The following is a 14,761-nucleotide window of genomic DNA, read 5'->3' on the forward strand; positions in this document are numbered from 1 at the left end:
CATTAACAGTACCAATAATGAAATAACATTGACCTTCATTATACATGTAAACATTATCACAAAAAATACCAATCTATAATAACTTTTCCCAATATTGATAACCTTTTATTAGAGAATGCGAGATTCAGGAAAAAAGCCACCGAGAAACAGGTCCATTCTGGAATTCAACAGACCCTTTGTAAAAGGTTGCAACAATTTTGTACCTAATAGCAAAAATAATTATCACAGGATGGAGATGTTTCTCAAAGTATTTTCAGAAAACAAAATTCGAAAGAAAGTAGCATCGTTATTTGAACAATTGTACAATGTGATATGAAGGACCCAAAGGAAAAATTATAGGATTTATATTTTGACAACTACACCGACCTTGAAGTGCCATTCCAGATTCACCAAGAACGGGAAAGTAATGGCTTGCAGGATTCTCTTTTCGTTCAAAGTGTGCTCCACTTGTTTTAACTTCACAACCTTAAGTCATAGAGCAAAGCGGACGACAATTAAATGGTATCCAATCAATATTATTCATAGTAACACCTGTTACATGTCTGCACTAATGCCCATGTCCGACGAACAAAATTAAACAAGATGATAGCATTTCCATCCCTGGAAAAAAAACATAAGCCTAAAACTAAAAATAACGCAACGATTTGAGTCAATGAATTTGATACAAGCACGTATCCACCGAAACTTGCATACATAATGTGAAAATAATAGAGGGGCAGCTTGTCACTAACAACCCAACTTCAACGAAAACAAAAGTTCTAGAAACGAAAAACCTCGCTTTTCTTAAACAGCAAAAGTTACGGCTAAAAAATAAAATTTCGAAATGAAATTTTATGGTAAAATATTGTTCGCTGAAACCTAAACCATTCCGTGATTCGTATGAACTTCCATCAACCTTGGGTTCATTCAAAATATCCCGGGTTACAAGCGATGTATTTACAGAATAGACAAAAGATTACCTTCTGCTTGTCTAAAATTTTCATCGCAAAGTAGCGCGAGCTACTCTTGTGTCGAACAAGCATAACTCGACCGAAAGATCCTGTACCCAGCGTCTTCAAAAGTTCAAATTCGTCCAAACTTGCAGTATTCTGTGTGGATCAGACATAAACATAAAGCAATATTCTGAACATATACAGCTCGAGATAGCATGAGCTTATATAATAAAAATAAGTAAGTCTCCTACTATGAATTGATTAATGAATCGCCGCCGAAAGAAAACGATCAAGGTTGTACGAAAGCGACGGGCACCGTTAAGTTACCTCAATTTACAAGTCTCGTCGAGCGAAAAGCCTTCAATGACTGAGATGAACATTATTGTGCGTTTTATAATTCAAAATGAAGAGACCTTGGAACACTTTTATTGAAAACAGCTCACCTGTGATGGCTTTTCCCATTTCGTATTAAATTCTTCTTTGGCTTCCATAAGGAAATTTTTCACTGAAGGAAAATAAAAGAAAACATTACATAAAGGTTTTTTTCGCCACGATGAGCTAGCATAACAACAGATGCTCCCGCGAAATTCATTGTACCATTTTCTGGGTCGCCTTTCTTCGTTGGAGCGTTGCCCATGATTTCAAGGGCGACCAGGAATACAACTTTCTTTGAAGAGCTTGTTGTAATAAATGTATCTCAAGTAGATGGACAAATTTGGCCTTGAAGCACCAGTATACTTCTGTATTTTCTCTCGCTAATATCAGAGAAACAGGCAAACTCCCGGCCAAGGGACAGAACGGTGACGTATGGGACGGATAGGTTTGATTGGTCGAGTAAAAAAAACGAACAAAGCAAATAGCCATATTTGGAAATGTTCGGGCAATCTCCATATAAACGACGACCGAGGGAGAGTTGCCAAAAAAATTTCGGAATCGTATAACTGTGAGACTGAAGCGAATCAAAAATCCATTTCCTCGCCGGGTTTGTATAAAATTCTAAGAAATACATAAAGTAACACTTAAATTTAGGACACAGAAGGAAATATCTTATATACTGTATACTCTGATGGATTTCCAAAACAAAAGTCTATCAACTCTTGGGTTTTTTTGGCACAAATCCGTGGTACTACCTCTCATTGGTACTGTGTGCACCTACTAAATTCTTAGTCTGAATGGTCAGGGCTTCAAACTCCCCTCCTGAATTGAACAGGAGTTTTTTGTTAAATTTGGTTAAATGTAAGTTAACTAAGTTAACCACCACGAGCTTAGCGGTCAAGCGGTTCGCAAGCTTAGCGGGCATCCAGCGGCCAATCCCATAAGAGCAGGCTCACATGGTACGTGGTAGCTTTGTACACTGCTAGGATCTGCCAGTTCTTCATCGAGCGTTTATGCAGTGGTCTGTGCAGCGGTTCATTTAGCGTCTTCCCCCCTCTCATCCCTTATTTTTCTTCCTTCCACTGTTTCATCAGTGTGATGGGTGCCTGGAATGGGGGCTCATGGCTGGGCCGCAGGGATTTGCCAGCCATGGGGGCAGTATTCTATCTAGAGGCTGGCTGGCAACAGTGGAAGCCCCTGGATATCCCAGGCACCCACCTTCCACTTAAGCGAGGAAGTTGGTTAACTGAAATAAAACATGAAATAATAAATAATAATAGTTTCAAAGTTGACAAAATTTGCAGAGTGTACACTTACCAATGTACAGTGCAACAAAAAGGATATTATGTAAACAAACACTGTGTTGTCTCCAGGAGTGAAATCAGTTAAGCTACCAGTAACAAGTTTGCCTCACATTTGCATTTAATACAGCCAAGTAGTGTACTACCGGTAAGTGTAGGGGTTAATATATGCTATCACTCATGACTTGGCAGAGCTCAACTTTGAATGCCACCAAGAAATTGTTTGATCCTGTATCAAATGGAATTTGGTGAGTTTGAGCATTAAATTAACATTGAAATGTTAGGCATAGGCAAGAACCAAAGAATAAATGAACCAAAGAATAAAAATCACAGAGCCAAATCACATGGCCTTTGGCCAGAGTAGAAAGAATCCAGGCATAATCCTGGACTCTTGGTCTTCCACCAAATTATTATGATGATTATTATTATTATACTGCGAGCCTGGTGGCCAAAAAAAGAAAAAACGAAAACTTTAGAATTGCTCATTTAGATAACGAAGCTAACAAGCGACTGTACTATTATTATTATTATTATTATTATTATTATTATTATTATTATTATTATTATTATTATTATTATTATTATTATTATTACGTTTAGAGGCAAAAGGTCATCCCAGTTAAGTTTACAATATGGATAAGTTCTAGTGCTCTTTAGGACTCTTTCACAACCTTTCACAAATAGACTATTACATGTACCATAGTTATCACAAGAAATTGAATGCCGATCATCTTCAATATACCTTGGTTTATTAAATTTTAAACCTCAGATAATGCATTTCTCGTGCCCTGATTGGTTCACTCAATCTCCGTTATCAGCTCATATACCTTAGTTTGACCTTATATGGTAAATGATTGCGCTAAGCGTTGCTAAGCTCTCTGAATAAAGCACAAAAAAAGTTTTGTGTGGAAAGTTTGGATCAATTCCAATGTTTAGGAGTAAGCGAAAAGGTAAGACATGTTTTTGTGATGAGCCTGCATTTGTGTGACCACAATGTCTTAAGTTTTTTCAATTTCGCTCGGATTTGCTCGCTTTTTTCACTCGTATTTCATAATTCCTAAACTCTTAGAGTTTGAGGAATTTAATAAAACAATTATTCCATTTGCACTTGTTGGATACGAGACTGGTTATAGCCAAGTCGGCACTACACGCCTCGTTGGCTATTTACCATCTCATATCCAACGCACGCTCGTGGAATAATAATTATTATTGTTAAAGATCTATATAATTCAAGGGTTCAGAGCTGTATCCCTAAGTATTGCTTATTTATAACTAGCCATGATAATGTTACCTATCTTTGACGGCTAATTATCTAGACAACACCTGTACAACTGCCTTTAACCAAGACCATTTCCCACTCAAGAAAAAAATACAGTGCGAATTGACCCTTAAGTCACAGGAAAAGAAATCATTGATACCACAGTTGTAGCTTTAACCTAACAAGAATATTACTAGGATAACAAAAAAGTTAATTTTATGCAAAAAAACAAAGTACTCACTAACTGATCTGAATTATAATTGGTTTGCATATTAATTACTAGCCTCCCACACAAACACTCTTAGGGATTCATCACGCATTCCTCCCCCACAAGCGTCTGCTAAAACGTGCCAAAATTTACGTTGACTAATCACAACAGACTTCTAGATTCTGGAAGTGCACTTTAGACCCTGAGAAAACTTTGAAGAAAACTGCAAGAAGATGGGCCTCGTGTGTTGGGCATTTAAAATCTCTGACCGAAATTCTTATCAAAGAGGAACTGGAGCCCATGAATTTCTTTGGCTTAGATTTTTGCGGCTCTTCACAGAAAGAGTACAGTAGAATTCGTATGGTTGAAACATTTTGCTCCCCTGCGATTCAAACCTATTTGTGGCGTTTGTTGATATCATATTTTCATTTCTTTCCACGCTATTTGAGTGGAGTCGTTTCGCTTGAATTTCGTTTGCTTTATTTTTCAAATCGAAGAAACAATGATGAGTACAAACAATCGGTTTGCAACACAAAAACATTAAATCAATTTTCAGAGACAATCATCGCCAAAAGCAGCCTGAAAATTTCAAGCTTAAACATAATGGATTTTTTTCAAGCTTTCTTTTCGCTACTGTCCTATTTGCTTTCATTGCGCTTGAAGGTAACAGTTCTCCTGCAGACTCACAAGAGAGCAAATGCATAACCCACCAAGGAAACAAAATTAATGTTTCTGAGGAATATTTTGAAAAGGCTTTGTCCCTTTCATCCAAAGAAGAAATTGACACATTGACGCTCCCAGGGGAGATCTACACAGCGCTGATTGGTTCCTCAGTAACCCTCACAGCATTTCCAGATGACAGTTTCTTAACCAATGGAAAGGAATGTGTGGTTCGTTTCAGCAGACGCTCATGGGAGAGGAAAGCGTGACGAATCCCTAAGTGTATCTGCATGGGAGGCTAATTAATTACTTGTCTTAGAACTGCAATTTTCAGGGCCCTTGAAACAAGTTTTGGTGAAGGACAGGAAGAACTAGATGGCAAACAAGAGCATGATCTACATAGAGGGGATATACACATGATGTTCCTTGCTGGAAATTTTCAAACCAAAGTCTCTGAAATGCAGAGACAGTTGTTAGCAAAAAATGACTGATGGAAAAAGTTCTTTTTACTGCCTGAAATTTGACCAAATTACAAAGGTTTCAGGGTATTTATAAGATTAACACTTAACCCCAACACGCACACAGGCTATCTGTGTGGTTACTTGTTCAACAGATGAGAAACTGGAGTGATTTCCCACTTGCACTAATTCCCCAGCTGTTGACCACACACCAATCAAGAGCAACAATTAACCACACAGAGAGCCTGTGTGCAGGTACATGTCCCCAACAAGGGACCAATAAATACCTAAGGCTTTAGTAACTATACTAAATTAAAAATAATAAGGAACTCCCATTACTTTAACCTTGATTAACATGCAATTTACTTTGAACAGCCAAATGTTATTTACGTTTAAAATTGACGATATATACATATCCTGTCAAGTAAAAGGACAGACACTTTTCCAAGGCAAATACATGGATCCAGTCCAGAGGGTGTCTCCTTCATAAAGAGCGGCAGACCTTGTCCACAGGTAAAGGGTAAAGAGTAACAGGTAAAAGGGTAAAGGGTGTCAGAATCCATATATTAGTGTCACGCAAGGCAAAATTCCCATGCGGGTTTTGGCTGTGCTTCATTGCATGACAATGGAATGTACAAAATATGGAGTGTAACTTTGATTGACTTGTATCATGTAATGTGGGAAGACAGAGAGCAAGAGAGTTGTTCCGTAAATCGAAAGCGAGTGGATTGTACTCTACCTTGCGACGATTTGCTATTGAAAAGTTTGAATGAAGTGGCATAATTTTGGGTGAACGGTGAAGAGAAGAAATTTCTACCTAACCCACCCATGAGTCCACTCTGGGAAAGGAATCTTAGGTTCCTTTGATGCACCATGAACAAAGTGATCTTTGATCAATGATCCTTTTTCAGATCATCGTTAAAGAAACACCAATTCTGAGTTGCTGTTTGTCTCTTTTTTGAAAGCGAATCCTCTTGTAAAACCATTGAAATGGTAATGGTTGAGCATTTTTATCCAATTCATTTGAATAGTTTCCCTGAAAGATTTGTTTTAAAGCAGAGCAAAACAACAAGTCGGAAATGGGCTTTTGCAATGCACATGGAAATTAGCCATGTTTTTGTCACTTACATTACATCTTGTTGGCTGGGGATACTACTTGATTTGCTGACCACCCAGAAAACCTTGTATTGTTGACATTTTTCTTGCACTCTTTCTTCACTTTCGTTCCTTAAGTTTACCAAAGAAGATCGGATAGAACTGTTTCAAAACTCCTTTTATTCTTTTGTTCGCATAGTCACTGCAGGTAGCTTGCTCTCGTAAGGTTGGAATTTTTTTCTCTTGACTATTAAATCTTCTCCAATCTGTGCTTCATTTCATCGATCAACATTATATCGACGAAACAAGGTAATATCACTCATGGTAATTATTAGGTCGCAGGTCAGGTTGTTGAAAAGTTTAATCATGATAACCATCAGGTAGAATTCTCTACCCTTTAACCCTCACCCTTTACCCGTGGAAAAGGTCTGCTCCATAAAGAGTCTTTTGTGCAAATATAGCATCTTCTCTCAGAAGTGAAAAAAGTTTGGGTTTTCAAGAAAAGATGGGTGTTTGCCATTTAGCCAAAAAACCTGGAAATGCCGATTTGAGGTCAAATGGAAAGACACTATTTTCCAGAAAATAGTCTCAGAAATTGTGGACAAACTCCAGAGGTAGTCCACGTTTCCCGTACGGAATGGAATTTGGAAAATTACCATTTGCGAGAATTGTTCCATTTCCAGGCCCTTTCCACAAGATCAAGTAAATTTGTGGGATAGAATGCCAGATAATAAATGGTTAAGCACCATTCTTATTCGGTTGATCAATAAATTCGGAAATCTTTATGCAAAAATCATTCCATCCAGATTATTTGGCTAAATTGTAAGAACCCAATATTTCAGATATTTTTCTCAATTTTCTGATACGAAATCTTTAAATTATCTATAGATCATAAATCATAATAATGATCCTTACTTGCCGTCCAGTTTGCCCTCTTCTACCAAAATCTACCCTTGACTACTTTCTTAAAAACTGAGACGATCTCTGGTACAAATGCTCATAGTACACAAAAATATTATTTTTGACGTCTTGGTAAATATCAGTGTATACACTTATAACAAGTAAACCCACAAAAATGTGAAATACAACTGCTTCGAAATAACCTTTTTGCTTGAAGCGACAGACAAAACGTCAGCTAAGTCCTCTTCAAAAAGATCAACAGATGTCACGTAGCAGGACATAATGAATTCAAGGAATCGCGCCAAGATAAGCGTAGCAATTGTCAATAATTATTATTCCCCCTTTATACTAACAAATAACAAAATAAATAAATTTCTCAACGAAAAAAAACAAGGCCCATTTCACTACAGGCACTTCCTAAAGTAACTTCGAATGTCTACGAAAATCTGGTATCGCAAAATCACTATCGGTTTGTCAGCGCGTCACACAGATTCCATTGCTCAAGAGTATAAATTGTGATACAAACAAAAATCGTAAATGCTAGTAGCCACCCCACACATCACTGACGAAATTCTGACAAATATGGCTGATGCCTGCTGAAACTTATTCGACTTCATTCATTCAGTTTCCATGCAAGTTTGAAAAAGAAAACCGAAGCACATATATTAGTTAAGCTCAAGTTAAACTGAACGGATTTCTGACATGAATATTGACGGTAGTCGTCTCAGGAATGTTAATGTTTGAAAGCTAAATTTAGGTTTGAACTTTTTCAATTTGAACTAAATTCCGCTGAATATAAAAGCACTGATTATATCACCAATGAACCCTGTAAAGCCCACTTGACTTCAACATTAGTGCCGTGAAAAGATCAAGGAACAAAAATTAACTTACTAATATCATTTTTTGCTCCCTTCTTCGTTAGCGGCATGACAGCGCTGCTTGAATTGCTAAACAGATTTCTCTACGACGTCAGCTGAGGAAAGAGTTAAAAAAACTATACTGTATCAAACCTTCAGCGACTTCATACAACGAGCCTGCAGGCAGTGTTAACTTTTTTTCTTAAAACATAAACCGATTGAAGTGTTTTATCCGAATGCACAGCAAGCCAAATGATAAAATAATGCTTCAGATGCTTACATATACGCCTGTCGGGATCTCAGTTTACCTCTTTGTGCTTAATATCAAGGAACGAAAAGAGTCTTGCCGATATTTTCTCTTGACTGCAAAAGTGCTCGTGGTTTACAAACACTGCGATGTTGTCCAATACCACCTTTTTAATCAAACGATGAACAAGGTAGTTTACCTCTGTTAGTATCTTGCTCCCTCGAGACCAACTGGGGTTTGTTATTTGCAGTATGAGGGGAGGAGCTACTTTTAACAATTGTTAATTTATGCACTGTCCTGTTTACCTTTCGTTTAAAAGTAAACCCGCATAGTACCACGAAAAATTCACGATGAAAAATTTTTGTTTTTTTAATTTTCTGTCTATGATTTTTCACTCGACTGACACATAAGTCTTTTGCATCATATCATGTCGGAAATTCTCCATCAAGTTTTACTTCATTCTATGTTCTACATTTTATACGGTTCAATTGACTTCTACATTGCTTAATTATATTTTTGCAGACAATAGAAGGAACTGGTCTGACCTTTTCGCCTCTATCAGTAAGCTCTTATCTATAACAAGTGCTAAGGTTAAGCTTACTTAATAAATAAAATCTAAATAGCACATCACAAAAAAAACAGCATGTTGTTAGTTACAGCGGAGTGGTATATGTCAACTCTTGATTCCGTATTACTCCCAAGAGAATGAAGCCACAAACATGAAAAAGAAAAAAAAACTTTAAAACTTCCCCCGCCTAGTTAAGGACAAATTAAACGTGCGTTCACTTGTGCAGATTGATAAACCTGGCCCTTGTCTCCTCAAACAAAAGTGACCATTGCAACTACCAGCCTCAGTATATGTCTTATATTTCAAGGAGACGAGGAATATTTATCTATCGTTTGCTTGCCTTGAAATCCGTGTCGTTCAGCCATCTTTATATGGGACGTACGCTGGAATTTTTGAAGATGCAACCTCTGAAATTTTTGAAAGATGCAAAACCGACCTGCTATTTCCAGTCTTTTTCGACGAACACATTGTCAACCAATCGCATCGCTTCCGGTGGATTGAAGTCTGCGCACTTCAAAACTTGGTGAAAACTCTCAAAATTTTGATGCTGGTTTGGACGAGTTATAGTTTTATCAAATCTTTTAGAAGACTTTTTAAATGAGGTAAAATAAGACCACTTGTCTACACGTCCATATTCCCTCTGAGGAAAACAAATATATATGGTGATTTATCATACTTAGGGCATGTAGTTCCCGGTGTTGTGATCTGGTCTTTCTGGTCTGGATAGGGTAGGGTGGAGCACCTCGCACAGGACCTCGAGTCCTGTTCGTGCTCCCTCCCTCTGGGCAGGTTTGCCCAGTAGAAGAGACAAACCAGATGTCTCGTAAAACCAGCTCTCTCAAAACTACCCCGCGGGAAGAAAAAAGTTGTTGCACTACGGTTTGCGGTTCATAGTGCATTGTGGCTCTAAGAAAGCTCAAGCGCATTATTTATTTATTTATTTTCCAAAAAAAGGTAACCGCTTAGTGCAACCAGGCGTAGCGTGAAAACCTTACAAATTTCTGACAGACCTATACAAACTTCAACGGAGCTGGTGTCCTGCGTCCAGGTAGGAGAAGCCATTTTTGTGGTAGTGCATTGTAAGTGCACTACTCACCATGTCACCGGGTTGTAAGAGTATAAGCGTGTAAGAGGGTAAGAGCGTAAAGCTAAGAGTGTAAAAGTGTAAGCCGAGACAATAGGCCCACAACGCGTGCATAACCCATGAAAATAAACAGGTCTGTTGCAAGCGTGCTTGAGTTTCAACAAATGAGCCCCAAAACCGGCATGCAAGAATTTGTGACGCTGATGAATAATAAAGCAGCTGCTATTTCCAAAACGATGGAATTAACCGGTGATAAATAACCTCGTCTAGGAGAGTGAATTTTTGATGGTCAACCTCAAGGGTTGGACGCTTGTGATCTTTGTGTTGAATTCGCACATTTCTTGTCAAACTTTATAACACTTGAAACTGAAAAAAGAAAGAAAACTAAAAAAAAAAACACAAAAATCCGGTGTGCTGCCATCATTTTGATATGGATGTATCCTTTTTTTGCGAGTTGTTAGTAAACACGCAAGATAACTTGATCATGGCGCTTTCGATTTTGCTATTTACTTGTGCAGGCAATAGTACAATAGAAAAATTGAACGTAGCAAAAATCTCCAAAAATGTTTTTCGCTGATGGTAACTTTTTATATTCTTGGTTCAAAATTACTAATAATAATAATAATAATAATAATAATAATAATAATAATAATAATAATAATAATAATAATGATGATAATGATAATGATAATGGTAATGATAATGATAATAATAATAATAATAATAATGATAATGCTTTATTGAATACACACATTGGCACCTAAAAGATGAATTACAATGTGGTATATAAATAATTGAAAAATATAAAAATATTATAAAATTTACATGCTTTTTGATGGGGACTGGGATTACATTGTATATTAAAAACTTATATATTACAATTCATTTATTAAAACCTATCTAATACATTAACTAATACATTTTAGCCATAGCAGGAAAAAAACTCTTATCAAACCGGTTTGTCCTAAATTTAAAGCGGCTAGAAGTATTACTGTTCCTTAAATGATGCGAGTGGCATCGAGCACGCGTAGCTAGGGGAAAGGAGGCGGTGCAGTTGGCAGCCGGGTCGGCACCGATGTTTTGCTAACCTGCGATCAGGCCCATTTTTAGCTTCGCCCATATGTTCTCTTATGTCGTCGCTCGCTAAAATTGGGCCTGACCAAAAGTCTCTCAAGAATTCCGTTTGGTCGGCCAAATTTTGGCCGACCAAACTCGTGATCTGATTGGCTGTTGAAACGCCGGAAGTGAAAATGCCATCGTGATTGCGCGGAGCTCTCGCGAAGTCCTCGAGACTAATCCGCCATAAGTGTGCGAAGAAATTTGCTCCCTTTTGTTCTTACAATGCCGTGGACGGTGCAACTTGATTTTTTTTGTATAAATGGAGATATGCCATCTGAAATATCTCATAACTTGTCCAGAATCGGGTTTGAATCTCTGGAACGAGTGAAATTAGCGATTCCGTTGTCGAGCTCTGTGGCCATGGGGTTGAAAGAACTTTGGCACAAAGTTCCCTGATGTTTTGAAAGCCGCTAAATAGCTGGTTCTTTCAAATGGCAATGAAAGCCGATGCATATTGGTTTCCTGGATGAGACAAGGGACATATATATCAACAGGAGGAGATGCTGATAAAATCGCAAGTTACACTAATGCATGTTTGGAATATCTGTGTATCAAACGGCTTTATTTATTTACTTTACATGACTGATGACACGGTTTTTTTGCACACTTCATAATATTTCCAGTTGATTTAACTTAAAACTCACACTCCAGAAACTAAAATGGCATGTTTCCAGAGAGATCAATTGTACAACAATAAAAGAAACTTTGCGAGTCCATCTTACTGTTCGTACTCCATCAAAAAATTAACAGCCGAACGTATAATGATTTTACTGCGCGCAATTCTAGAAATACACTGCAACTGAAGATATTACCCGAAAAAATCACCAAAGAAACCTTCATGGGAAACACGTTAAAGGAATAATGTATTTCTCTTTTTTTTCTTTAAAAATCTATTGCCAAACCGTCCAACGACAAAATGCTAGGTTATCTCAATTAGAAATTAAGATGTCAAGCTTAAAAGATTGCATATTCAGTGAAGTTCGGAGGGAGAATTACACCGGCCTTTGCCGCAATATAGTCGTCGAAAACATTCCCCATGCTTTAAATGTGTTTTTCTCAAATTAAAGCCAAACGGTAACTTTCGAATTCGTTTATAATATTCCTCCCACGGTAATTAACTTTGATCAAAACAAAATAGCGTGAATCTGCCGTCCACGCGTGTATTGGTGTAATGGAAGTAAATTTGATCGGCCGACGAAGGACATGTCAATCAATCAAAAAAGGTGGGCGGAAGGAATTTCGAAGAGGAATTTGGTCAGGCTCTATTTTTCGTTTCGCCAACTCCACATTACGTAGCACGCGAAACTAAAATAGAGCCTGATCGCAGGTTAATGTTTTGCCAAACCCTCTGGCAGGGATGGTCACGCCTCATTTCAAGACTTGTCACGTTAACCTGTACGAGGGCCTGTTGATATTTTAGGCCAGGGAATAGGATACGCGTGGCCCTCTTCTGTATCCTTTCAATCTCAGTGGTCTACTAGATAACGCGGGAGACTTGCCGCCCAGACGACGCAGGAATACTCGAGGACCGAGCAAACCAAGGCGTTATAAACGCAAATGATGTCCATAGAGGGGACTCCAGAGCGCTTCAAAACCCTTAGGATGTGAAGGCACTTTGACGCCTTGGTAATAATTTCATTATATTGTTGTTCGCCGATCCTTCCTCTTGAGAGTGTCGCACAATTTTCAAACCAAGTATTTTATGACAGGACACCCTTTCTAACGGTAAGGTGTTGATCAGCAATGTTTGAAGGTCTTGCTGGGATCTTAAGGAACAAATGGTCATATCTTTGTATTTCTTGGGATTTGGATTCATGTTGTTACACTCGGCCCATTGAAAAATGCAGTCTAGGTCATTTTGTATCAGGGAAGCCTGGCCCGAGAAGATAACCTCCGAAATTGTGATGTCATCAACGTACTTTCAGTGATTTGAGAGGAGAGGGGAACGTGTGGCTAGGTCGTAAATCATTATCAGCAATAGTATTGGACCTAGCTTTGCACATTGAGGTACCCAGCATGGACTGGCATCCACTCGGATATAGCGTTTACGAGCATTACGGCTTGGCGCCGACCACTAAGAAAGCTGCAAATCCATCTTATCAGAGAACCACGTACTCCAAGATGGATGAGCTTAGAGACCAGGATGGTATGGTCAATGTGATCGAACGCCTTTCTGAAATCTAGGAAGCACACTCTCAGGAACTTACCAGGGTGGTCAATGGACGAGAGCCAGTTGTGGACCATGTCCAAAAGACACTAGGTGGTAGAGGTTCCCTTGAGACTGCCGAATTGCTGGGGATCGATGAGATGTCTCACATCTTCTAAGGGCCGATTTACACGGTTCGACTTTGTCGCATGCGACAACGGCTTACGACAAGCCCACGACATGATTTACGATTGTTGTGTACGTCAGAAAAAATGTAGTAGCATTTTAAGACATGTTTTAAAACGCTGCGACAATCGTAAGTCATGTCGTAGGGCTGTCCAGAGCTTGTCGCATGCGACAAAATCGTCTCGTGTAAATCGGCCCTAACAGCTACTCAACAACGAAATCCTGTGGCACTTTAGAAAGCACCGGAGTCAGGGCGATAGGTCTTAAATTCCCATCCCCAGTTATGGGCGTGGCCTTGGGAACAGGAGGGATGTTAGCGTCCTTCCATTGTGTCGGGAATATCTCCAATGATGGTGAGCGGTTAAAATGCTAGTAACCGTCTCAGCCAGCTCATGTGCGAACTCCTTTAGGAGACGGGCTGGGACCCGGTGCTTTAAAAGGTACCTAGACCGAGCAGCTTTTTACGAACCGCTGGAACTGTTAGTAGCTGGGCAGTTAGTTCTTCGAACGTATTATCCAAGGAGCGCTTGTTAACCAAATAGAAGCTAGGTAGATCGTTTCTCTGTTTAGCGCGCCGATGGGATCGCGGAATTGATTTCAAATTGGCTCTCGCGGGTCCTCATTTAGCTAACGCATTCGTTCTTGTAACGCTGTTGGGTGATGTATGAACCGCAATGCTTTGTTCACCAGTAGTGCGAATGGTCTCAGGAGATTGGCCAATGAACTGGTTAGAATTTGCATTAACCAGTCATGGACGACACGTCAATGCAATTTGTCATGTTCGCATAAATTGTCCTCCGATAGATATTTCCAGGACGGCGACCATGGGGTTTTGTTAGGGACTGTGCAATAATTATCCGGAGGGGAGGGGGGGTTCTAAAATTAGCAAATTAGGCCTTAAAATAAAGTTGCACCCCCCCTGAATTAAAGTTAAAATCACTTCTTGTCCACCCCCGTCTAGAGGGGAGATTACTTTCAACCCCCCTTCCCCAACCTCCGATCCTCCCTACATCCCTCTTTACCTTTACACTACTTCTGGTATGTCTGCATCATCAATAAATAAAACTTGGAAGCTGCGCTCCACACAATCGTCGCCTGATGAACAGCCTTCATACTTGGTTGACTCCTCCTCAGAAGGTTTTGAAGCTGTTAATATTAATATTTCTCAAAAGATTCCAAAATTGATTTTGACTAGCTTACATGTAATATACATTATCTTGAGTCCATGGATTGAGATCAGACCTCTCAGTTTAACTTCTAACCCCCCCGACAAATGTTTAAGAAATTACATCTTACCCCCCCCCCTACCCTGCGCTTTGGTTTAAGTTCAGGCCCCCCTATTAATCTTACAACCCCCCCCCCCCCCC

General features: G+C 39.0%; 1 protein-coding gene across 3 annotated transcripts in view; it reads right to left on the minus strand.

Annotated features, from left to right (window-relative positions):
* LOC138025060 (cAMP-dependent protein kinase catalytic subunit alpha-like) overlaps positions 1-8,533 on the minus strand; it is a 22,671-nt gene extending 14,138 nt beyond the window's left edge. The window contains exons 1-5 of one of the 3 annotated variants that reach the window (XM_068872310.1): positions 8,325-8,533; positions 8,079-8,160; positions 1,376-1,437; positions 960-1,088; positions 367-465 (exon numbers count right to left, since the gene is read on the minus strand). In XM_068872310.1, the coding sequence (XP_068728411.1) occupies positions 367-465; positions 960-1,088; positions 1,376-1,437; positions 8,079-8,115 (327 nt within the window). In that variant the 5' untranslated portion in view covers positions 8,116-8,160; positions 8,325-8,533. Of the gene's footprint in view, positions 1-366; positions 466-959; positions 1,089-1,375; positions 1,438-1,529; positions 1,712-8,078; positions 8,161-8,324 lie in introns of those variants that run through there. The other 2 variants (XM_068872311.1, XM_068872309.1) reach the window with 2 other exon arrangements.
* Positions 8,534-14,761: the final 6,228 nt, after the last annotated feature.

Source organism: Montipora capricornis, chromosome 11, assembly GCF_036669925.1.
Source record: "Montipora capricornis isolate CH-2021 chromosome 11, ASM3666992v2, whole genome shotgun sequence".
NCBI classification, from domain to species: Eukaryota; Metazoa; Cnidaria; class Anthozoa; order Scleractinia; family Acroporidae; genus Montipora; species Montipora capricornis.